The sequence below is a fragment of the Myotis davidii genome, unplaced genomic scaffold, assembly GCF_000327345.1.
Source record: "Myotis davidii unplaced genomic scaffold, ASM32734v1 scaffold376, whole genome shotgun sequence".
Lineage (NCBI taxonomy): Eukaryota > Metazoa > Chordata > Mammalia > Chiroptera > Vespertilionidae > Myotis > Myotis davidii.
In genome coordinates, this window is record NW_006288121.1 from 2,733,395 (window position 1) to 2,759,772 (window position 26,378).

Below are 26,378 nucleotides of genomic sequence, written 5' to 3' on the forward strand. Positions count from 1 at the left end.
AAATAATTTTACATAACAAGTTATCTTAAAGACCATAGACATGCCTGACTTTAAAATGCAGTTGACTGAATTTCCGAGTAGCTCAATTTCGAAGCAGAAATTTATTGACCTTAGAGTTGACTTGGAAAACATTGAAAAAAGGTGATTAGAGACAGGAGTACCAGAGAGAAGTGTCGAAAATGAACTACTGAGGAATTAGAGTTCCATTTCAAAAAAATTTTTCTGTTTAAAAAACTTTGCAACAGTGTTACTCTCCATGTTTTCATCCACATACGCTTGTGAATCTTTGTCCTCGGTGATGAATTTTGTTAAGTCTCATAATAGGAGTAGCCTGACGGATGAAAGTAGTAGCTCATGCATATCTCTGAAGGTCACGAAATATAAACCTGATGTAAAATCTCTGTCATCAGTGATGCAGCAGCAAAAGTCCCACTGATAATATCAAATGGAATCATAAAGTTTTCTGTCGGACTATCAGTGTACATGTATACATTAAAAAATAAATGTATTTTTCATCATCATATACTGTGTTTTTGTCGCACGAATGGATTTTATTATTTCTTCAAGGTTCTTCACATACGTACACCTTAAGAGATATCAAGTAGGTGTAACATGTTCTCAAAAAATTAGGGTTGACACGCAGAAGAATTTTGAGTCAGAGATTTTGCTGGTTTTGGCACGCACTCACAAAAAGGTTGCCCAAACGGGCCCTAGGAGATGTATCCATAAATATATTGCTATGAGAGATGTCTGAGATTCTGCTACCTATGGCTTCTTCTAGGACTTTTATGGTTTCATGACTTATATTTCAGTCTTTTATCCACTTTGAATTTATTCTTGGGTATGGTAATACTTAGTCGTCTAGTTTCATTTGTCTGCATGTATCTGTCTAGTTTTCCCAACACCATTTATTGAAGAGACTATCTTGATTCCATTGCATGTTCTTGCCTCCTTTGTCAAATATTAATTGAGTGTAATGACTTGGGTCGATCTATGAGTTCTCTGTTCTGTTCCATTAATATATATGCCTGTTCTTGTGCCAGTTCCAGACTGTTTTGATACAGTGGCTTTGTAGTATAACTTGATATTTGTATTGTGATCCCTCCAACTTTGTTCTTTCTTGAGATTGCTGTGGCTCATTGGGGTCTTTTTTGGTTCCATATAAATTCTTGGAGTATTTGTTCTAGCTCTGTGAAATATGCTGCTGATATTTTAACAGGGATTTCATTTAATCTGTAGATTGTGTTGGGTAGTATGGACATTTTAATAATGTTGATTCTACCAATCCATGAACACTTGTTTATATTTTCCTCTGTTTCTTTTTTTCAATGTCTTGTAGTTTTCTGAGTACAAATCTTTAAGCTCCTTGGTTAAGTTTATTCCTAAATATCTTAATTTTTTTGATGCAGTGGTAAATAAAATTGTTTGTTTAGTTTCTCTTTTTTAGAATTCATTATTGGTGCATAAAAATGCCATTGATTCTGGGTGTTAATTTTGTATCCTGCTACATTGCCAAATTCATTTATTAAATCTAGTAGTTTTGTGGTGGAGTCTTTAGTGTTTTCTATGTACAATATCATGTCATCTGCGAATAATGAGAGTTTTGCTTCCTCCTTTCTGATTTGGATGCCTTTTGTTTCTTTTTCTTGTCTGATCATTGTGCCTAGGACTTTCAGTACTATGTTGAAAAAGAATGCTGAAAGCGGACATCCATGTCTTGTTCCCATTTAAACAGTGAATGGGTACCAATAAGATCAAGAAAGAAATCAAAAATTTCCTGGAAACAAATAAAAATGAACACACAACAAGCCAAAATCTCTGGGACATAGTGAAATCATTCCTGAAAAGGAAGGAAGTTCCTAGCACTACAGGCCTACCTCAAAAAAAAAAAAATTAATAGTAAACTATTTAACCATATAACTTAAAGAATTAGTAAGAGAACAACAAGAAAAGCTCAGAATAAGTAGAAGGAAGGAAATAATAATGATTAAAGCAGAAATAAATGACATAAAAACTAAAAATATAATACCAAAAAATCAATGAAACCAACAGCTGGTTCTTTGAAAAGATAAACAAGATTGATGAACTGATAGACAGACTTATCAAGAAATAAAGAGAGAGGACCCAAATAAATAAAATCAGAAACAAAAGTGGTGAAGTAACAACTGACAACACAGAAATACAAAGGATTGTAAGAAAATATTACGAACAACTAATTGTCAACAAGCTGAACAATTTTAATATATTTTTATTGATTTCAGAAAAATGCAGTCTCACAAAACTGAATCAGGAAGATTAAAAAACCTGAGTACGTTGATCATAACTGATAAATAGAAGCAGTAATAAAAAAATAAAAATAAATAAATAAAAGAACAACACCCAGCAAACAAAAGCTCAGGTCCGAACAGCTTCACAGGAGTTTTACCAAACATTCAAAGAAGAATACCTAAAGTCTTCAAACTATTTTAAAAAATCCAAGAGGAAGGAATACTTCCAAGCTCTTTTTATGAAGTCAGCATTATCCTAATTCCAAAACCAGATAAAGACACTACAAAGAAAGAGAATTACAGGCCAATATCCCTGATGAACATAGATGCTAAAATCCTCAACAAAATATTAGCAAATCAGATCCAGCAATATATTACAAAGATCATACACCATGACAAAGTGGGATTTATTCCAGGGATGCAAAGCTGGTACAATATTCAAAAATCAATAAATGTGATACATTATATACTAGTAAACACTGAAAGACAAAAATCACATGATCATATCAATAGATGCAGAAAAAGCATTCGACAAAATCCAACACCCACTTTTGATAAAAATGCTCAGCAAAGTTTGAATAGAGGGATCATATAGCAACATAATAAAGGCCATATATGACAAACCATATATGGGCAAAAACTCAAATACTCTTTAAAAAGAACAAAATCATAAGGAAGAAGAAAATTAGCTCTTTCAAAAAAAACATACCACTTTCTATTATTAATCTCCATTTCAAAATAAAACATTTTGGGATCCTCTAGAACAGTGGTTCTCAACCTTCCTAATGCCACAACCCTTTAATATAGTTCCTCATGTTGTGGTGACCCTCAATTTCATCATTACAAATTGAACATAATTAAAGCATAGTGATTAATCACAAAAACAATATGTAATTATATATATGCTTTCCCATGGTCTTAGGCAACCCCTGTAAAAGGGTCGTTCGACCCCCAAAGGAGTCACGACCCACAGTTGAGAACCACTGCTCTAGAAGAATTACCACCTCTTGGCTTTGGATGTGTGATCTGGAGGGATTGAAGAGAGCACCTGCCAAGCGCAGAACAGCCCAGTGACGCACACCCAGCTTCCCCTCCGCAGCAGCAGGGCACACTCGTTTCCTAGCTCTCCCAAGACAGACTACCCTGCTTTCCTCATGTTTCTCAATTACGTTTTAAAAGTGTAAAAGGCCAAAAAGGAAAGCCAGTCATCCCTCCATGTGCCTATCTCCATAGAGAAAGCTCAATTTCATATTTTTATTTAATGGGGCCTTTTTTCTGTGTCACTCAAAGGGCTTTTCTATCATGCTCTCATTGATCCTCTCAACTTAAAATAAGCATTAAATATTATCATTCCTACATGAGATGTAGGGGGAAAGAAGCACAATGATTTTGATATAAGGCTCTTCCTAAATTGGTTATTTTAAGAGTTGAAAGAGCCTTTATCGTATAATCCACATATGGTAGGAAGTTATTTCTTGTTTCTTACCTACATATTTTGCTACACTTCAAAACTAACTTCCTTTGTCTTTAAGTAGGACCTTCAATTCCTTACACATACAAAACTAAGTCATTTAAAACTATTCAACTACTAGGCTTTTGTTCCTTTGCATTCTGACTTTAGGAGTCAGAGTAAATAATCTCAGACAAGCACCCTCAAAAGTTGCCAAAAATTATTATTTCCAGAGAGTGTCCTGAGGCCACAGGAACACCGGGTTATCTCTTGGACTATCACTGTATAGTGATCTGTGCTGATCGATGTCCACAATCTCTGGCCTGCTTATTAGGCAAGAGGCAGTTACATTTTTGAGTCAAAGTTAGCTGAACTCTGTTTTGTCATCTAACTTTTGGAAGCACTGTCAATAAGATCAACCATAAGATCAACCAAGGTTTAGGCTTAACCTTTATTATAATACTAGAGGCCCAGTGCATGAAATTCGTGCATGGGTAGGTTCCCTAAGTCTGGCTGGCAATCAGGGCCAATCTGTGGGGTGACCAGCTGCGTGATCGGGGGGGCTCCCCTACTGGCACCTGCCTTGGCTAGCCTGGGGTCTGAGGGCTAGCGGCAGCTCCTGCGTTAAGCATCTGCCCCCTGGTGGTCAATGCGCATCATAGCAACCAGTCATTCCACTGGTTGTTCCACTGTTCCGTCGATTTGCATATTAGGCTTTTATTATGTAGGATAGTAAAAAGTTTACCAGAAGGTTTCCTGACAGTTGAGTGAACTGAGATTTTTCTCTCCATAATTGTATGGGACTAATGTAGCATTTGGATGCAATGCTAAAGGCATATGTACTTACCCAGGCTTACACTCTCAGACCTGCCAACTTGGTATTGTGTCTGAGACTAGCTATCCAGGCTTGTATCACAGTTGGGGCGTGAACACACCCTTGCTCTATTTACATGCCATACAGAAACCCATATCTGTAAAATCATGATTTTATTCCTTTGTTCCCCAAAAGCAGACCCCTACAAACACTAGTGCTGCAATCATCTCAGGTTCAATGACTAGAAATAAGAGACCTTGGAATCCCACGGTGAAAATTACAGTGAGATCATTCCAGAGGGGGAAGATTGACAAAAGGACATCTAGACAAATGATGACTCTAAAATCTAGTCATTCCCTTGTAAAAAAGACCTTTCAGACCCCCTCCCCAATTCTTCAGGGTAAAATTGATATTTGCAGTTTCTCAAAATTACTGCGCAGTTTCATTCTCGATTTCTTGTATATTCAGTTCCCTTATGTGGGAAGTTTTTTGCTACCCACCACTCACCATCATGTCTTGCTCCCTTGCCTCTATGCTGATTCATTCACAGAAACTCACCTCATGCCACTTTCTTCTGTAAGCCATCGATGACCAGCTAAGACTAGATGCCTATCTCCGTACGACCTGAAACCTCATCTTTCTTACTACCTGGTTGTGTGGAGCTACAAGAGAACTGTATGTATTAGATCTTGCATCCTCAGCTCCTAAAACAGTGCCAAGCACAGAGTAGGCACCTTCAGAGGAGGGTAGAATAAGAAAGGTAAGTATATCTTGAAGGCGATTATGTATTCAACCTTAACCTCAGGTGTCACATGAACAAATCCCATTCTGAGGCAATGCAAAGCCATCCTGTATCCCAGAACATAAAGGAATGTTTGGAGGAGACATTCTACTCATGTTCTCACTGTCAAGAAATTTGAAATTTCTACATTTGGCCCATGTGATCTCCCAAATGCCACTTAAGGATAAATTAATTCTGCACCAACATAAAGAAGCTTATATCTGTGACATTTGCTCTGTGGCACAAAGGTATAACGTGTAAGATATGGTCCCGAAATGGTGGTGTAGAGGGGAAATCTTGCATTTCAATGTCAGGAAAAAAAGTTGGACTCAAGTTCTGCTCTGTTCTTCACTAATTGTGTACAGTTAAGCAATTGATTCATCCTCTCTGAGCTTGTTTCATCTGTGACATGAGGATAATGACAACTATTTCTAGGGATTGGTGAGAAAAACAAATGAATAACAAATGTGGAAGACTGTGCTCAGCACAGAGTGAGCCCTTCACAAATGTTTGTTCCCACCCCCGTTTAGGGGGTGTCACCTACGTCCAAACAGGGTGCACGGTGACGCAATGACCAACATGCTTATGCCCGAATCCTGAATGGCTGAATGAGGACAAGACCTACAGGCTTCATGTGCTTTAATGGTGCAAGAAACCAATGACGTTTTCTCCAAAATCTATATATTGTTTCCATAAATGGGAATTGGAGAATTGGATTTCATATTACCTTGTCATCATTCCACTATGAAAATCTGTGTTTTCAAGATGCAGTGGCCCTTGCATTCCCAGTCACTAGTCAGGAGCCTTCAAAGGTTTCCAAAGTGCCCTATTTCTTAAGCTGGGTGGTAGGTGTATGGATGTACATATTATTATTATTCTTTAAACTGTACATGAGTTCCGATAGACTACTTATACATGTAATATATCTCATAACTTAAAATAGGATACAGTGTTCATATTGTGAGACTCAAGTCAGGGATCCTGGGCACAGAAATCCCATGGGCATTTAGTAAGGATAATACCTTCCTGTTTTGTCCGCTTGACACATTTTTGAGCCATTAATGATATTTTAGAGGATTTACAGGTTAGTACTTAAGAGACTTTCAATGCACCTTGACAGTCTATTTCTGAATGACTCCAATTTCAACAATTCCAAAAAGGTGACTCAGAATCATGTGTCCAAAAGAGGCAAACCAGATTAGAGAGCAGAAGACCTCAGTCCTGGCCCCAATTCTTTCAACAGCAGCATGGGAGATAGAGTTGCAAGCTCACTTCCACAGTATTCAGGAAACAGACTTAAGATCAGGTGGTACTTTGTCTAGCACTCTCACAGAGGATAACTGCAAAATATAGGCTATTTTATGAAGACAGGCTAAACGCTACTGCTCAGCCTTCTCTCAGGACATTCCTTACCCCCCAGTTTTTGGTACACTTATGGCAACAAGCTAAAAAATAATTTAATTATTTATCTTTTCATGCTATTATTGTAATAATCACAGTAACAATCAAAGGAGACCTACAAAAGTAAACATAGCACTGATCAGTTCAATGGCACTACAGTTGTGTCATGCTTTGCCATTTACAATCACAGTCACAGACATTTGTACTGAGAAATCATACACACACCCACGAGGTGTCAGGAGACAAATGGGTAATAATGTAGGGAGCAGATGGGAGGACTGTCTCATACACAGACTGAGCACATGCTTCAGATATAAGTGAAGTAAGGAGCCCCCAAAAGGGAAAAGAGTTTTATGAACTTACCCAGAAGCCAGCAGCCAGGAAATCTAACAAACTGCTCATTATTTTCAGGTTATCTGTGTGTTTTATGCTTTAGAGCAGTGGTTCTCAACCTTCTGGCCCTTTAAATACAGTTCCTCATATTGTGACCCAACCATAAAATTATTTTTGATGCTATTCATAACTGTAATGTTGCTACTGTTATGAACTGTAATGTAAATATCTGATATGCAGGATGGTCTTAGGCGACCCCTGTGAAAGGGTCATTCGACCGCCAAAGGGGTCGCGACCCACAGGTTGAGAACCGCTGCTTTAGAGGTTAGTGTCATTGCTGTTGATTTTTTTATTTCATTTAAGGGAAAGACTCATATAATCTTTGTAGAATTTAGAACCTTCAAATGTTACCAACCAACACTATAAGCAAAAATAGTAATAGAATAGAAGGGGAAGCAATGTAAATATTTTTAGCCATCAGTCTGCCTCTTGCTAGTTATTTCACAACTTTCTGACCAATAACATAAAACCTATGATCAGAATGAAATATGCTAATCAGTTCACTCTAAAAAACCCAGTGGTATTCCATTATATGAATGATATTAAATTAATTTTGTTAGTCTAATGGTTTTCCTCCTTAAATAAATAAAGTCAACAATGATCTGCCCTTCACAGCACACAGTAATTTAATATGTCAAATGCCTTACCTGGCAAAACATTAATGTTAAATAAAGTTATGAAAATGTTTACAATAAATGACCATGGGTGGACTGGAACAACTTTTGGAAAAAGGAGGAAAATAAATGGTTAACTGCCAGCACACTCACTCACGCTGGAGGACACAAAAAGGTTCACAGCAGTTGTTAAATTCATTTAGAGAAACTCACTTTATTTTTCCAGCAGAGCTCTCACCAGCTAATCTGTACTACAACCTGCAGGAGTCTTAATACTCTCAGCAGGATCAAGATTTGGGCCACGCTGATTCGGCTATTTAATCTTGCAAGAGAACAATATTTGGCAGGAAAAGACCCCACAGCACTGAGGGGGCGTCCCAGAGGTTCGTTGTCAGCACAGACTGGGCCAAGATCGCCCAAGGTGGAAACCAAACAGCACTAAGCAATGTTTATCATTTCCTTTCAGTAGCTCTGCGCTCAAACTTGTCTGTACACTCTGTGTGTGTATGGGAAACATACAGGTTCATGTGAGGCTCTTGTGGATATGTGTATGTTTTTTAAAAGCAAAATGTTTTCTCAATATTTTCGACTGGGTTATAGAAAAAATTTTATTTTGGAAGTATCACTACCAAAGTTGGAGAAAGAGATAAAGAAAAAATGGCCTTAGTTTTATTTTCAAAACCTCTCGAATGCAAAAGCACTGAAAACCAAAAGAGAGAACATATGTCTGAATTACTCAATGCATGCAGGAATTTATATGGATTTTTTTAACCATCCTGAAATTAATGTTTGATGATCGATACTCTTCTATAAATGAGCATTTTACAGTTTATATGTAATACTATGGTTTGATTAATTTAAATGATATTTTCTGGAAACCCATATTGACAGGCAGGGAATACATAAGGAGACAGGCAAACTTAAAAGTAAAATTGATAGCACCAATTTACAAAAGGACGGTATGAACCACTACTCAAAAAAAGAATGATTCAGTTAAATTCTTCAACAACTATTTTCAAATACCTGTGGCAAGGGTTCGACTCCTTTACTTCCCAAACCTCCTCTAACGAGCACTTATCACTCTGTGCAGCAATGACCTGCTCACCTACCTGTTAGAGGATAAACTGCAAGCTCTGTGAGGTCAGGGGTCATATCTATTTTATTCCTCATTCTATCCCACTCCACCCACCTCCAACAAAGTGACTGGCACAAAGTAAACACTGAAAAGTGTCTGTTAAGCCCAATAATTTTTTCCAAAAGTTGTTTCTTTAAAGAAAAAAAAATTTCATTTATAGATACCGAAAATATGCACATTTGAAAATATGATACAACTCTTTCAACAATCTTGTCTCAATCTACACTTCAGTAATAATGTCTCTCTCTGCAGCCTAACAAGTAGCTGCCGGGTGTTCCTAACCTCACCATATTCCTTCCTTCCTTCCCTTGCTCATTTCAACGCCATTCTCTCCCTCACAGCCCCCCTTGCACTGAGGCTCTCCTTCTCCATGAAAGCCTCTCCCAGCCACTTCCTGTGTCCTAGCATTAGTCTAAAGCCCATACAAAAAGTGTTTCCCCATATTTTCTGCAATCCATGGGCCTGGTGCGACGTGATGTCCACAGCAAATGCTAAATGAACACCTCTGCACACGTAAAGTAACTGGGAAGGCCACTCTCGCTTTGATCTTATGTTTATAGTCAAAGCACTGTGTTCAGAAGAATTCAGACATAAACAAGAAATGTCATTTGCCCTCAGAGGCCTCATAATAAATTACCCAATGAAAGTAAATATTTAAATCCATTTGGGAAATCAATTCTCTCTACACACAAAAAAAAAGTAAGTTTCCAAAAGAACAGAATGATTTTAAAGGTTTTTTCTTCTTATTCTTTTTTTTTTTTAAATCTATACTCTTTTTCATAGTTTACTAAACACAAGCACGTTCTGACACTTGCGTAATTGTAAGAATGCAATGATACAAAAGCTTAATTCAAACAAATTAAAGGTTGACTTTGTTACAATTAAGATAGCTGCAAGAGGAAAAGTCCATCCGAAAGAGGAGCAAACAAGAAGAAAATGATCATAACTTCTTGCTCTTGTCCTTGGAACCAAGTCACGAGGCACCTCACAAAAACAAGAGGTCCTTCAAGCAGGAATTTAGAGGTATGCTTTCACAAGCAGCACTGCCTACAGTTCTGTGCACAGGAACAAAAGGCATCAAAACAGGCTTAACATCAGTGAAAGAAAAGCTGTAACAGAAAGTACAAGCAAAAACTAAAGAAAAACAATATTTATAACACATTCTTCTAGGAAAATGAAATGCAAACTAGAAATCATATGGGCATATAATTTTAAAAAAAATTCTTGCGTCTAACTTGCAATCATGCAATCTTCTTTAATGGTATAAACTTGGTTCGGGTTACCAAAGGATTTTAATCAAATCTCTGGATGTCTCCCTTGATTCATGACCTCCTAATAAGTTGAAATGACACTTGACTATTACACTTACTAACTAACACAACAGGTTGTAAACTTACTTCCAAATATCCACTGACAGTATAATTAGGTGGCATAATAATGATAGTCCTATTTGGAGACTCCACAAATATATATGTAAGATTTCTGGTTTTTATTTAACATTCAATATAGTATGCATGTACTCTCCCATAGGGATGTTCCAAGGGTTATAATAGAATCTGGAAGAAGAGTCAGATACTTTTTAACTTTTAAATCTGTATAATGCACTAGAAATTGAGACTTTTAAAAAAGCTAGTCTTTATTAGACTTTCCCTGTGGCGTATGAATATTTACTTTCTATTGTCACACCTCTTCCCTCCTTTTTCTTCACATCTGCCCAGGCCAAACTGCCAGCACAGGGCACGTGAGTAATCTACAAAGCTCAACTGAGACCTGAAAAACTGAAAAACATAATTGCTACTACTGTAAGTTATCTTTGTTTTTGTAAATGACTATGACTCAAAAACCACAAGTAAAAAGAGGCTTGGAAGAGCCAATAAAGGATGGGAAATAGAACCTAAAAGGAATTTTGCTTCTTAGTTAAGATTGTTCAGTTTGAAAATAGGAACAATTAAAAGCTGATTTTATGTAATGGGAAAAATTAAAAACTGATTGTATAAGTTTTCCTGGAATGTAATAGGCAGTGTCACCCACCTCCACTGGTTACATGCTACTTATCTTCAAATCACCCTGTGATACATGCAGACCATTTCTCATTCCGTCCTGTTGTGAACTGGATTGTGTGTCCCCCACCCCAAATTCAGATTTTGAAGCCCTAACCCCCATGTGACTGTATTTTGAGATGGAGCCTTTAAGAAAGTCATTCAGGTTAAATGAGGTCATCAGGTGGGGGCCCTGATCCTATTCAGTTAGTGCCCTTCCAAGAAGAGGAAGAGACACCAGAGATCTCTTTTTCTCATGCACAGGCACTAATGAAAGGTCATGTCAGGGCACAGCAAGAAAGTGGCCATCTGCAAGCCAGGAGGAGACTTATCACCAGAAAGCACCCTTCCTGACTTGATCTGGGATTTCCAGCTTTTAAAACTGTGAAGAAATAAAACTGCAGTGGCTTAAGCCACACAGCCAGCTGCATTTTGTTATGGCAGCCTGAGGAGACTAATGGAAGCCCTGTTTTCCTCAGGTGCTTAGACACCAAAAAGAATTCCCTGGCTCTGATATTTTAAAACAGGGGTAGCCTTTGCATTTCTAATATAATGAAATTTTTAGATGCCACTTTAGAAAGCAATTGGTCCTGCTTTACTGAGAGAAAACTACTATAATCTGTTCATGAAACTATAGAAATATTTAAGTGCAAAATAGGTGCAAGCAGCACAAAACAAATGTAATTCAATGCAATTTTAAAAACTCCCTCTCTTGCAAAGAGAAGTTTCAAGAGAAAGAATATGCAAAAGTAGTCAATATTTTTAATATCGTTGCTTCATTCAGGTACTCAACACAGATTTACTGAGTACCTGCTCTGTGCAAAGAGTTATTCTAGGTATTAGCAATTCTGTATTGAAGGGATTGATTAATTCCCTACAGTACTGTAGCTCTTAGCCTAAGAAAAATTTTATTTGCCTAGACTTGGATGGGAAGGCAGACTCTTCTGAAAAAGAAAAAATATTGAGGAAATACTAAAAAACAAACAAAAACAAAAAACAATACATCCTTAATAAAAGTCAGTCATTTACTGTACAACGATTAATTAGGTAACTACTTTATGCTAGAGAATGATGGAATGAAGGAAAGATCTGGAATTTTTTAGGAAAAAAATCAATGTAATATCTACATAGATCTTAATAGATGTTTGATTGAAATAAATCTAGAAAGAGTAAAACTCCTTGTAATAATTGCCATTATAAAATGAAATGCACACAATTTGAGAGGTATTCACTTCTCAAAGTATCAAAATTTGTGTGTTTATCAGGGTAAGTCCCAGAACTGGCAGCCTTGCCTGGGCAGAGTGAGAAGCAATGGGAAAAAAAGATGTGTTGGCACAAGAAGTCAATTAATCTGTTTATTAATTTTAGCTCTGTGCTAGGTCCTGGGGCTACAGAGAAAAAGACACAGCCCAACTCTTCAGAGAGTTCATCTAGGAGGGAGAAAGCACCTAATGCAGCTGTAGAATCAGACTGCCAGGTTGGGAGAGGAAGAGAAAGGCCAGGGAAGAGAAGGCAGCCCCTGAGCTGAGCAGAGATGTGGAGAGTGTGCAGATGGCCTTCCAGGCAGAAGTTTGAAGTGGATAGGGCTCCAGTCCAAGACAGACACCCAGGCTGGAGACCTCAGCTGGCACTAAACAGGGACAGCCGCATACCCCTGGCTAAAGTTTCTGCATTTTATCCCAAAGGCAATGGGGAGCCAATGACAGATTTTAAGGAAAAGAGTGACAATTAGATGTGTGTTTTAGGAACCTTGCAAGAAACCACCAATAGAGGGAGAAGAGGCAGTACTGTGACAGGTGAGAACAGATAAGAGATACAACCCAAGCAAGGCATAGAGAGGGCCTAAATTAAGAACATGATAAGAAAGGTAAGTTACAAAGTGCCATGAATGCATTCTTGGATAAATACAAAAAAACAAACTGAAAAAGACATGAGTAATCTTCATCTTCATGAATTTAGAGGGGTAAAACACATACCACGTGCAATGCTAATTAAAGCCAAAATGTGGAATGTGATGTGTGAAGTGAGTAGTGCAGATAATAGTGCTATCGTACAAAGCACTATCGTGATTCCGTGAGCTCCCTGTAACTGGGGTCTGAGTGTGTGTCTAGGATCAAGGGGTGGGGATGTCATTCCTGGATAGTGTGAAATTGATCCAAACAAGAGGAATGACTCATGCAAAAGCCTAAAACAAATTAGCTGGCCAGGCCTAAAACAAATGAAAGAATAGTGTTGAAGGGCAGTGACAGATGAGGTGAAATAATTTAGAAGCAGATTATGGAGGGTCCTTAGAGTCACAAATAAAGAGCTTAAAGGGATTAGAGGCTATCCTCCTCAAAGTGGAGGTCCAAGAAAAAAATTTTAGTGGGTCATAATGAGGGTCTTAATGAAACAGATATTTTGGAAAGTCATATGGTGAGAGTGTTTAAGATACAATGGAAGGAGCAGAAAGAGCTTGGAAGGAGATAAGGCCAATTAGGAGGCTCCTGCAAGAACTCGGGCAGGATAAGGGCCTAAACACTGTAGGACTGAAAAAGGGGGGGGGGGGGGGGTAGGGAAAAGGGATTTCACAAAAGACGGATCTTCAGAAAACATTTGCTGGGTCCTTCATCTTTGGTTCCAAAAAGAATTCATACGTGTTAATTTTTTTATTATAGGGGCCCTTCCCAAGACTCCCTTTCAGACAATGCCATTTTATAACCACAACTCTTGTACTTGCCATGCACAAGTAATTACTGGTCTGGGATGTATTTGTTTCTTTAAGCGACTGTGGCTAAAAAATTGAGGATAAAAAGAAGAGATCAACCTTTGAAGTTCTGCCCTAGGTGGAAAAATAAAGCAAAACCAGGTGTTAGGGAAACCACAGATTTGGAAATGAGAAAGGACCACAAGGTAATTTTCCATACATTTTTCTCATGAAAGTATAAGCATTCCTTATAGAAATACTTTCCCTGAGGAGAGGTTGTTCAGAGGCGCTAATTAGACTGGATATGTCAGTCTTCTGAAATGAATAAAGTATTCATACATGTGTTAGGTATTAGAAGGAAAATATATGTTATTGCCCTATCACCTTCTCTGATATAGTTGATCTTTGCTATAAAATAATGCTGCTGACCCACTATTGCTCAAAATTGCATCAGAGCCACTGGTTAAGTTAGAGATAAAGTGTGATCCACTAAAGTAACATGTAAATTTGCTCCATGAAAATAATAGACACCAAGGGCTTAAATCAAAACCATTGACCTCATAATTAATCATCTATGTTAATCAACCCAGTTATGTTTTATAACAAAAATGCCATCCTATTCTCCTTTCAAATTTAGTGTGCTACATTTTACTACTCAAAATTAGATTTCATATAAATTTTCATTATAAAACTTATGCTTCTTGTGTAAAGGAACAAAATTAACAAATAATTTTTTTAATTTTAATATTAAATAACTTTCTAACTTTTACCTTTCTCGCCTTAAGAAAACACTGTTAATGTTTGCCAAATATTAAAACATGGAAAAATTCTACGTCAGTTGTGCAGGTTCATATAAGATCTAATTGCCTCATATACTCTAATTTTGCCACCAGTTTACAATTAGCATGCATTTCTCATGCATGAGTTGACCCAATTACATAACAAAATTTGCCTTTGGGGATTTCTCTTGACTGCTTGTCTTCTGTCCACCATACAACTCAATTTCACACTGTCAGCAGCCTGAACATGGCCACAGTCAGTCTCTGTCAAAATGATTTATTTAAATTACAAACAGAGACCAGATCCCTAGATAGTCATCCCTCCCTTCATGCTCACCCTTACGCTCAACCCAACTTCGAATCAAATCTTTTAAGAGTCCACAGGCACTGCGATTTAATTATTAGGCCATGTTTACCTCCAATAATCTAATGTTTTTAAGTTAACTCACAAAGTCTCAGGGAACTAAATCAACAGTACTCACTCGAGCTTATTAATGAGCATATAATTTATTTTGCATTCTAAGAAGTCAATGAAAAATTATGTAGCCACATCAAAAAACTAAAAATAATCACATTTTAATATCAAACTACAGAGACACTCTTTGTTCCATAATGTTTTTAAAAAAGACCTTCAACCTTAGCTTTTTTTGTAAAGTCAGTAAGCATTTCTTATGAATGGGTATGCAAAATTGAAAATGGTAGTAAAACAGGTACTTGGGAAACAGGAGAGAGAACCAAAATTATAGATCCTGGCAGGGTAAGGGGGAGAATATAGAGCAGGCGAAAATAGTACCACCTGTGCCATCAGTGATCTAAGGAAAGGGCTTCTAAAGATGCCCACTAAAGCCAGCACGCACAGGCACACACACACATGCACATAGATACACACAATTACTTCCTCCTTGCGTTGAGGACGAGAAAAAATCTTGACAAATCACATAATGGTACACTTACTATTTCAGTCAGTCTGTAAAATACAAGTTTTGTCATCTGGGGCTCTTTTCCTTCCCCTTCATAAAATATTTCTCCGCCACCTGAAACAAATTTTTTAAAAAGCATCTAAATTCTATCTACTGCACAAAGATTGTAGAAGTGTCTCGGAGTTGAACTTTACCGTTTTATTTCACAATTTATCCACAGACTGCCTTAGCTAATTGAAAGTGCAGCTTATATTAGTGTCTGAACAGGCAGAATGAAATACGTCAGTAACCTTCTCAAGGTTGGATGAGTCCCTCAGATGTGGTCTGTGATTCTGCCTCACTCTCCTGCTGCTGGTTCCCTGAGTGCACTACTTCTAAACATGAACGTGGTCATCACCTGAATTATAATTACCCACACATGCTAGAGCTACATGGACAACAGAAAAAAAAAGGTTATTAAAAATATCCAGCACAGAAATTCCTCAATTCATGTTTGTTCATTGTCCTTTAAGAACCTTTTCCTAGAATATCAATCACTAAGGAAAAAAAAAAATTGTGGAGGATACTTCTGTCATTTGTGAATTTATGCCCTAGGATTGGGCTGAGAAGGCAGAGTAGGGTAGATACTAAGACATCTTCTGGAATTTCATATAAAATTTTTTTTTTATTTGGAATTTAATTCTGTTTCTTTCCAATCATTCAGCACATTCTGTAATCCGGCCTCTTTTCTTATTCTTTCTGCAGCTCTACTGAGTAATATAGCAGAAGAATTTTAAATTGCAGCATTTAATAAATCTCCCAGGTTCAGTATGTTGTCATTATAGATCCCCAAAGAAGGAAGTCAAGGCTAAACCCACTCTCACCCTTTCATTACACACAGTTTCAAATGGACAGCTGTATTTTATCCCACACCTCACCAACATATGCAGACTGAGTGGGCGTTTCCAAATGATTTCAAATCCTGGACAAATGATTATGAAAGTGTGTGAAAATTTTTTCATGTAACTGACACAGACACAAGCAATCAAAAATGCCCATTCATCCATAACGTATTACCCAAAACACCTAGGAGTGTCATTAAATCCCCTGTTTTATGTCTTTATACTTTCTTTAGTCCAAAGGGGATTAAAAGCAGCTTAGAAAGATCCAGACAGATTGGGGGGAGAGCGGGGAGAGAAAAGAAAAAACTCATGGACACGGATAACAGTGTGGTGATTGCCGGGGGGAAAGAGGAGAGGGGGAGGTGAAAGAGGGAATGAGGGGAATAAATGGTGACGGAAGGAGACTTGACTTGGGGTGGTGAACACAATACAGTGTATAGATGATGTGTGGTGAAACTGGGCACCTGATATCTGTATAATTTTGTTAACCAGTGTCACCTAATAAATTAAATCAAAGGGGGGGGGGATTTCAGACAACATTCTAAGTTAAATAAAGTAAAAACAAGTAAAAAAATGAAGCAAATGGAAAAATAAAGATTGTGACGATCCTGGCTTAGTTAACCCACTTACGTCATCCTGTATTAAACCTGGAGCTCAAATCTCATATCCCTTCTAATTTCCAGGATGCGCCTCCCAGCACCTCCAGCAGAAAGAGTCTGATGTCTGTCCAGTCTGGACATTTTCTCACCTTCTCCATCTCAAAACAGACACAGACCAGGCCACTGTCAAAAACTGCTGTCTGAAAAAAACAACAACAACTGTTGTCTGCATTTGGCCAATATATTTCAGTGTTTGGGTTTATCTGAAAGTAATGTGGAAAATGGAACTGGCCAACATACCAGCTTTCAGATTAACCCATGTTTCTTACAAAAAAAAAAAAAAAAGGTCTTTTGTTAATATGGAAAACCCCATGAGATCATGGAAAAAGTTCATAAAGTTGCAGCATTTCTAAATGAATAATAAATTCACTAGACCTCAGAATACTTAACAGCTTCCCTTCTTCAAGAGTAAATTCCTACCAGTAATATTATGAAATCTATATTTTCTACTACTATCCACATATTCACATGCCTCATTGTGCTACAAGTACTACTTGCAAGACTTCTATGGTTGCTAATATCAAGACAATTGGAAAAACATTAAGATATCTAAATTATAAGCTTTTAAAAATCAGCACTGTCTAAATTATAGGCTTAATCTAAATAGTATTTTATATACTCTTATGTATATGATATATACATGTATATACATACCTGTGTGACAAGGGTTTTTGCATAATGAAGAGTGGATCTGCAAACAGCCTCTGGTATTGAATAAAATGCATATTCCTGCTAATGATAAAGGTTGGTGAAATGATCAGTTCTTTTCTTATTAAATATGAATATTGGCTGAATTTGAATATAAATTAAAAACCTTACCTTTCAATCCACTGCAATCCTTGTGTTAGCTGTCACGTCGATATCTTAAGCAGAATGTTTCGCTCTTTTTGAAATAAATTTCTGTGATAGTTGAAGATTTATAGCTTTGTTTTGTGCAGCATTATTTTTATATTTTTAATAAAAATTCCCCAAAATAATGCACACAAAAAAGAGACGCTACTGAATGTAACTGCCAGTGAAATATATCTTTAATTTGCATTTTTAAAAGTAAAAAATCAGTTTTGATTTAAGGAAAAAATAAAGAAAAGAGAAAGACAGATGAGGGCCGTGATCTTCAGTATTCATCAGTGGGGCTTATTGAGATTGAGTAGAAAAACTAAGGGACAGAAGTCATGAATCCTTAAAATTCATTCCTTTCTCTTAACAGGAAAAAAATCCTTCATAAAATGTCCATTTAAAGAGCAAATAATGGGTAAACATTAGAAATATGAAAAAAAAAAGTTTACTCTGCCTCCTCTCACACCCTACATGTTTTTTTAAAACATTATTCTGTTTTTGAGCTTTTGACAAATGAAATTCTTTCTCAAATTATATACTATTCTATCTGCAAATTGTCACTCTATATATAATCATGATGGCCATGTATCAATGAGTTTAAAACCATTTGCTAATTAAACATTTCCTGGTAATTAAGGCTACATAACGTAAGGTTTATATATACAAAGTTTAGTGACTATACATGACACACAAGACAAACTTCTCATGAAAATGGGTATTTGCACACTCTTATATCATGTACACAGTTGTTGATTTCATTAATATTTCCTCTTGAATACCTAACATTGAACTAATTTTTTCTTAATAAAACACATTTTAACAAACTTTATATAATGCTTTGGAAGAATCATAATCACAGACATAAATTATAAAAAGTAAGAATAGCTGTTTGTCCACCTGAAATAAGTACTGAATTAACACTTTTTGGTACCTAATATGCTTTGAACTTGTTAGTCTCAATTTTCTTTAAAAAACAACAACAACAACATATAACTGAGTAAGATGCAGCTTTCAAATTCAAAGTGACTTCCTATGTAAATGTCTATTTTTAAAATGAGATGTAATACTTCATTTCTATAAATATCTAAAGTATAAAATCTTATATACACGTAATTAGCAAATATGAGGTTCCTCAGGATACCTGACTTCATATGTATATTTTTTGTATGCTTATCCACAGCAAAAAAATAAATAAGTAAATAAATAAACTGTTGGGGTTTTTAACTTAGCTATGAAAGTCCTATTTTGGAAGAATTCAAAAGCTGAAGACCATTCAAAATGGAGTAAGATGTTAAATTGTAATAACTTCTTTTAAGTTAAAGAAATATAGACATTGCTATGGAGGTGTTAGGTTCTAGATACCTGTGATAAAATCAAAGAGAAGGAATTCCACAGATGTGCTTGGCATATTATATGAGAACGAGTACTGCTCACATACCAAAGCAACAAGAATACTTCCAAGTCACCCAATCTCACTTTCTCATCCAGAAACACAAGTTAGGGCTATGACATCACTGAACAGTCACCTACATTACTGATTTGTTCCTGAGTCCTCTTCAGCCGCTGTAGTTCTGGTGTGTCGGTTACGATGCTGAAGCCCCGCCCTTTGCTTTCTTCAAAATCTCTTTTGTACTTGACCTGATTTGGGAAAAAAAAAGTAAAGAGAGGAATCACAGATCCCCCTTGGGATAGGCCAGCGCCAAAAGGCTGCTGAAATTGGAAGCAACGCCTCCGGACACAGCTCTCTCAGCAAGCGGCGCAGGGAGAGGCAGGGGCCTGGCCAGACTGGCTGCTTACAGCCCAGCCACTCTACTGACTGGTGATCTTGGGCAAGTTCCTTAGCCACTCTGCGCCTCAGAGGTCTCATCCATAAAATGACAACAACAACAACATTTAAATAACACTATTTAATAGGTCCCAAGGATAGGATCAAATCTAATACAGTAGTCTTACCTAGCCAATAGCAAGCAAGCAAGTGTTCTGTAGTCATTATTATCACCATTAATAGTTGTACTACTGCTGAAGAAAAGGAAAAAAGAAAAACATGGAAAAGAAAGCTTAATCTTCTGCTCCTGGGCCCGTCTTGTCAGTGACAAAGCACCATTCTGAGCCTGGATTGCACTATGGATGAGAAAGACGTACAAAATCAGCAGCAGCTCGCCCTGTCCTTAGGACGTTTTCACTCTATTTCATAAGGCAACGCATGTGGATGTGACTGCACACTGCTGTATTGCTAAATGTCAAGTATGTAAATGCTTATGGAAGTATTTATACCATAGGCCACACCTAGAGATTAAAAGGCTTGAAGCACAGGCCCTTAGCATACTGTGTGCTGAGGTACCTAAGATTTTTTTTTTCATTGTTAAAATACACTTTGTTTCTAATTATAACCCAGTGAAGCTGAATTTTGCCGTTTCCTGGAGGGAATGGAATAACTAATGCTTAATCCTTCTAGAGCCCTATCTCCTATTATTAGCATAATGATGATAACTGTCATGCCAGTTAAATACTCTGTTTGTCAATGACTGAGATGGTTATATCACTCTGACTGTTCTTATTTCTTTAGAAGCCTTAATATTAAGAAATATTAAAACAGTTTTGATAACCCATTTTGCACTCATAATCATCAGTTTCAAATTAAAACGTATATTAATAGTTAACATTTAAGGTAGCTAATAAAAATATGATTCAGTAAGTGTAACTTTAAGTATAAATTTTAAAAGTTTCCTCAGTTCAGCATGAAATGACTGTTTTTGTTGAGTGTTGTCTGTATTTAAATATTCCATTCTCTCAGGCATTATTGTTCTTGAAACCACTGGAAGATTTCCTTTTACCAGAAAAGCTTGATAGAAAAAAAAAAATCCCAGATGACATCAAATAGATATATACAGTCTCATTACTTTAAGCTTTAAAATATCTAATTTTCTCTGCATATTTTTATTTAAATTTATAAAAGTACTAAAACCCTTACTTTAGTTCCCTAAATAAAAGGCCTTTATCACCCTTTTTTTCTTCCACAGAAAATGTTCAATGTTCCTACCAGATTTGGCTCAGTGGATAGAGCGTCAGCCTGCAGACTGAAGGGTCCCTGGCATGGTCAAGGGCACATGCCAGGTTGTGGGCTCCATCCCCAGTAAGAGGCAGCCAATCAATGCTTCTCTCTCATCATTGATGTTTCTATCTCTCTCTTCCTCTCTCTTCCTCTCTTAAAAATATGTGTTTTTTCAAAGAGAAAAAGAAAGAAAATGCTAAATGAAATTATCATTCTAACCCTCAATCTCTTGGCATTGTGAAAATACACATACCAGTACATTCTTGGTATTTTATGCACAACTAAATAGGAAAGCCATTTAGCTTTGCTTGAAGATAGCACTAGGGCACAGAACAGTAAAATAATAAAAGAGGGAATGATCAGAAGGTTATGATAGCAACAGGCATGAAGAATTAAGAAGAAAAACTATAAGCCAAGTTCTAACATCATTAAGGCCAGTTTCAGAGAATGCACAATCACATATTTCTGTGATTAGTTTGAGTTGTTGTTGTTTTAATGGTAATTTTCAAAGAAAAACCATTAAATCCCAGAATCACAGTTTTTAAATAATTACCATCTAACAGCCCTTTCCACTTTGACAAGACACATAAGAATGATGATTTGGGCCTGCCTCAAGTATACTGAAGAGGATACAATCATTTTCTTAAATAGTTTTCAGAATTTTAGAAGATGTGTAATTCTTTTAAAGGTGAGATCCGCAACCAAACCTATATGTAGTCTCAGCACCAACTCAAGCACCAGCCCACCCAGTCAATCTTTACTGCCTTCGAGCCATTAGTCAGTGCCTCTCTTTTCTACACTCCCACCCACTGAAATCCTAGCTCTCTACTAGGTCTAGAACACATGGAACTTGGTGACAAGGTCTAAATCTTATTCATCACTGTGATCCCAGACCTAGCATAACACCTGGCCCATGGGAGTTAATTAACAAATGATTTAAAAAGAGGAAGTGAGGGAGAAGGGAAGAAAGAAGAGGGGTGGAAACAGAGAGGGAGAAAGTCTGGCCCAATTCTAGATGTAAGAGAGAAACCTCATATTCAGGGACTGAAAAATGGATCCATTTGGCTGCAGCATCTGGTGAAGGGGAAAGACCCAGGAAATTAGCTAAGAAACATAGATCTAGACCATATTTGGAAAGAAACTGCCAGCCATAGTTCCCATCTTAGCCCATTCAGGCAGCTATAATAAAAATGCCATAGACGGACGGCCTACAAACAACAGAAATTCCTCTCATAGTTCTGAAGCTGGGAAGTCCAAGACCAAGGCACTGACAGATTGGTATCTGGTGAAAGCCTGCTTCTGGGTTCAAAGACCACTGTAACTTCAACTGGTGGAAGGCGTGAGGGAGCTCTGTGGGGGTCTCCTTTAGAAGGGCACTAATCCCATTCCTGAGGTCTCCACCTTCATAACATAATTACCTCCCAAAGGCCCCCCACCTCCTAATACCATCACATTCGGGATTAGGTCTCATAAGAATTTATTCTCGTAAGAAATTTGGGAGAGGTGGGGCGGGGGGAGGGGAGGAGACAAACATTCAGTCCATAGCAAGTGCTTTTATATATAAGCATCCAACATTAACTCAAAGTATTCATTGAGCCTCTTATAAATTTCTCTTAGAAACTCCTCTTTCCTCAGTAAAAATGCCTTTTCTTCCCTTATGCTTCAGGATTGGATACAAAATTATCATTTCATCTCTTGCTTACTCTGCTGTTAAAAAGTACTTCATGATGATCCCACAAATAACAATGGCGGTATTCTCAGAATGCCATTCTCTGGAATCTCCTCCTCGAATGTTCATTTATTCAATCCTTTGAGCACCTACTATGTGCCAAGTACTATTCCAGGTGTGGGAACCATGCAGCAAAAAAAAAAAAAAAGGGTAAATGATCCCACACCTCTGGAAGCTTACATTATACTGGGAAATAGAAAAGACACAAGATCTATATAAGTTGAATAAATGGTATGTTAGTGGTGAGTCTAAGAGAAAATGAAGCTAGAAAGGAGGTGAGAAAGGTCAGAAATACTGCCTTTTTATTGAATTTATTGAATTGACAGCGGTTCATAACATTATACAGGTTTCAGGTAGGTGGTTCTACAACACATCATCTGTATTTCACATTGTGTGTTCATCACCCCAAGTCAAGTCTCCTTCCATCTCCATCTACCCTCCCTTTACCTTCTTCTACTTCCCCCTACCTCCCTTTTCCTCTGGCAATCACCATACTGTTGTCTGTGTCCATGAGTTATTTTTTTTTAATTCTTTCACCTTTTTTACCTAGTCCCTAATTCCCCTTCCCTCTGACAGCTGTCAGTCTAATTCTCTTCTCACCCAGCCCCCAAACCCCTGCCCTCTAGGGTGGTCAGGCGAGCTGCACACTCTAGTCAGAACAGGTCAGGAAGAACACAGGAGCAGGGAACAGAATCAAGATGCCACTGTGAGTTCAGAAAGAGAATGCACTCTACATGAAGAGCAATGCAGTCTTCGTTTCTTATGGGCTCATCCCTTCAAAAATGAATAAAGGCACATGGAAATGCATTCTTAAAGTCAAATGTAAGAAATTTATACAACAGGCCATACGATTTGCCATATTTTTCTTCAGAAGTAACAAAAATGTATTTCAAATACTGAGTGCTACCTAGCATTGACATAATCCATATGTATGTATCTGCATATGTACACACACACACACACACACACACACATAAATATTTCTCTTCCTGTACTATAGATTAGAACCCTAAATCAAGAGTCAAAAGGCCTGAATTTAAGCCCTAATTTTGTTCTGTGATCTTGATTTGTTCAACTTCTCTAATACTCTTGATCCCCAGCTATAAAATGAAGAGGGGAAAGAAAAGCAATATGCTACACAGTGTTCGGAGGGTTAACATAAATGACACGTGAAAGGGTCAAGCGAGGACACGCCCTGAGTAGGTCATTAGCAAATATTAGTTTCCTCCTTATTAAGTTAAACCAATGACCTGTGCTACTTAAATATGATCATTTCTGCCAAAGTGTGTGTGCTCAGTGATATCTTGTGTTTGGAGTCATCAGCAGGTAACACTCAGAAGTTCATACTAGAAGCCAGGGTGGTGCTAGCACAGTGGAAGAAAAAGGCTCACAGTGACAAAACAGTGAGCAGAGCTGCAAACGGAATTATTTTCTAATTCTGAGACATGAGTTCTCTCCCCCAAATACTGCAAGTACAAAGTGCTACTATTATAACAATATAAATAAATGTAGAAAATTAAAACCACCAAAGAAACCAGCCCTTCTTAGGCAGAAAGCCACTTATTGTTTAAGAAGTCAATGGAACCAGAGACTGGTAAACTGTTGAACAATAAACTGAAAGGAGATTAAATAAGAGTCAACATTGAGGTCAAAGATGGACACACCTCAGCAGCTCCAGCCCCAACTATGCTCCTCTCCAAAGAAAGTCTTGACCATGAACATATGGAAACATAGACCAATATGTCCATAATAATACACTTGTATTATAAAAAAAAAAAAAAACACACAAAAAAACTGGAAACAACTTAGACATCCATCACAGGACAATAAACAAATTATTGTATCTTCATACAATGGAATATTACCCAGGAATAAAAATAAATGAACTCCAGCTGCATGGCCCTCATGAATGAATGTCAGAAACATTTTGCTGAAGGGGGGAAAGCAAGGAATACATACATACACGGTAAATAAATGGGGGGAAAGGGACTTGATATGCATGACATCAGAGGAATAATGAGAGCTGCTCATGGAAAAGGAGCCTCGCTGTTCCTGGTCATGTTCAAGTTCTTAAGTTGGAAAGTAGATGCACACGCGATCCTTTCGTTATCACACTATAAAACTTTCAAGTACACGCCATATATTATTTTGTACTGACCAAATATTTTACAATCATTTTCAAAGAAAGTATGGGCAGAGTTTTAAAACCCCAGATGGGGAAGCTAAGCACCCAGAGGTTAAACCAAAGTCATGAGCAGGAGAACAGAAAGAGGAGATGAGAACCAGAAATCAGTTGGTATTATCCGTCAGCTAAAGACAAGAGTTGGGTTTTTGTAAACGGCGAGTGAGCCTGTGGATATCCCTAGGCAGAAAATTAGATGAGTCACTTTAAGTTTCTTCATTTTAATGAAGCCATTTAACTACTAGTATATTGGCAAACACTGAATTGAGGCAAAAAAGCAGGAAAAATAGGAATTGAGAGAGTGAAAGAGATTCCATGCATGGAATAGTGAGCAACAGTAGCAGTGGGAGGGGATCGTTGGCCAATCACGATAGACCAGACAGCTAAGAGGAATCTAGGGGCAGAGGGCCAACAAAAGGAGAATATCCGTTAGCCTTAAAGCAGCTTACCTTGTCAGGATATGTTTAACGGAAACCTAAAGTCTACAGACATATTTATTACTGGTTCGTGTTATTCTCCCCTTTATTTCACACAAAGTCTCCACCCAATACCATGAAATCAATACCAATTTTATTATCTTTCATGACATGATGGATACTTTACATTTCGTCAAGGGTAGATTATGAGGTTGGTATCATTTTTAAACTACATGCAAAATTCTTGGTTTGATCTGCAAAATTTAGCGCTCAATTATGTACTCTCTTACATAGTTCAGTAGGTTTTAAAGTACTGGAGAACGTGGGCCATATGCTTCTTTCTATCTCATCGCATTTTGCTTGGTGCTAAGCATGTATTAAAAGCTTCATAACTCTTTCAGGATTGATTTCTATCTAGTTTTGTATTTTTAATGTCTAAAAGGCAGGAAACTGGCTAATCTTTCCATGCTAGATGGGAATTAAACAGCTACAAAGGAAAATCTGATTAAGGGCTTTTTTTAAGGTGAAGTTAATTTTAACAAACGTTAAGTGAAATGAGCTCAAAAAGCAAATTTGCTTTTTTATCAATGTGATAATTTGTAAGTTTATGGTTAATTAAATAAAATTAAATTCTTAATTACCTTTTCAAACATAATTAAAAAGCATTAAAACTAATTTTCATAGATGTCTACGTCTTAAATTAGCTTCTCACTGCATTTGCTGAGGTATTTACTGATATTTATAGATTTGTCCATTTTCTATGCATATTTACAATCCAACTTTATCACAGTTGGAATCCCTTTACTTTAACTGAACTGTTTTCAGTTAAAAACAGTGAAGTCTCAATTTCATTTGAAATAAATACTCTGAATGCATAATAAGGCATATCTTAATTAATTTCTCAATAAGATAATTAAAAATCACCCCTAAGATACTTACAAGTAGCTTATGAGTTAACAACTCAAGCTCAGAATTTGCCAAGCCTGTCCTGGGGGCTCTGGTTCCAACTCTTATTAGCTGTGTGACCTTAGGCAAGTTACTTAATCTCTCTGAGCCTTAGTTTACTCATGCACAAAATGAGCATAATTGTAGTACCATATTGACAGCACTTTTGTGAGAATTAAATGAAATAACAATAATGCCTGACATCTATTAAGTGCCTACTACATCCCAGGAGCTGTACTGAAAACATCTAGAATACATCCTACCACCTGGGCCAGCACTGTGCCTCCTGCATTCAGGCGCTCCTTCAGCTTTCTGTGGATCAAAGTAGAATATAAATTTAAAAATTAAGTGAAAATTAAAATATGTTTTACCTATATTATCTTCAGATAAATCCTCTT

The 26,378-nt window shown here is 37.1% G+C and overlaps 1 protein-coding gene and 1 long non-coding RNA gene across 3 annotated transcripts in view; both read right to left on the minus strand.

Annotated features, from left to right (window-relative positions):
• Positions 1 to 26,378, minus strand: part of NEBL (nebulette) — a 370,552-nt gene that overhangs the window by 153,780 nt on the left and 190,394 nt on the right. The window contains exon 4 of one of the 2 annotated variants that reach the window (XM_006759924.2): positions 19,187 to 19,294. In XM_006759924.2, coding sequence (XP_006759987.1) covers positions 19,187 to 19,294 — 108 coding nt within the window. Of the gene's footprint in view, positions 1 to 15,313; positions 15,390 to 19,186; positions 19,295 to 26,378 lie in introns of those variants that run through there. The other variant, XM_015561463.1, reaches the window with a different exon arrangement.
• On the minus strand, positions 16,776 to 17,838 carry LOC107182509. The gene is made up of 3 exons (XR_001513225.1): positions 17,639 to 17,838; positions 17,474 to 17,551; positions 16,776 to 16,959 (listed from the first exon to the last, which is right to left on the minus strand). It is a non-coding gene; the product is annotated as an uncharacterized LOC107182509 (long non-coding RNA).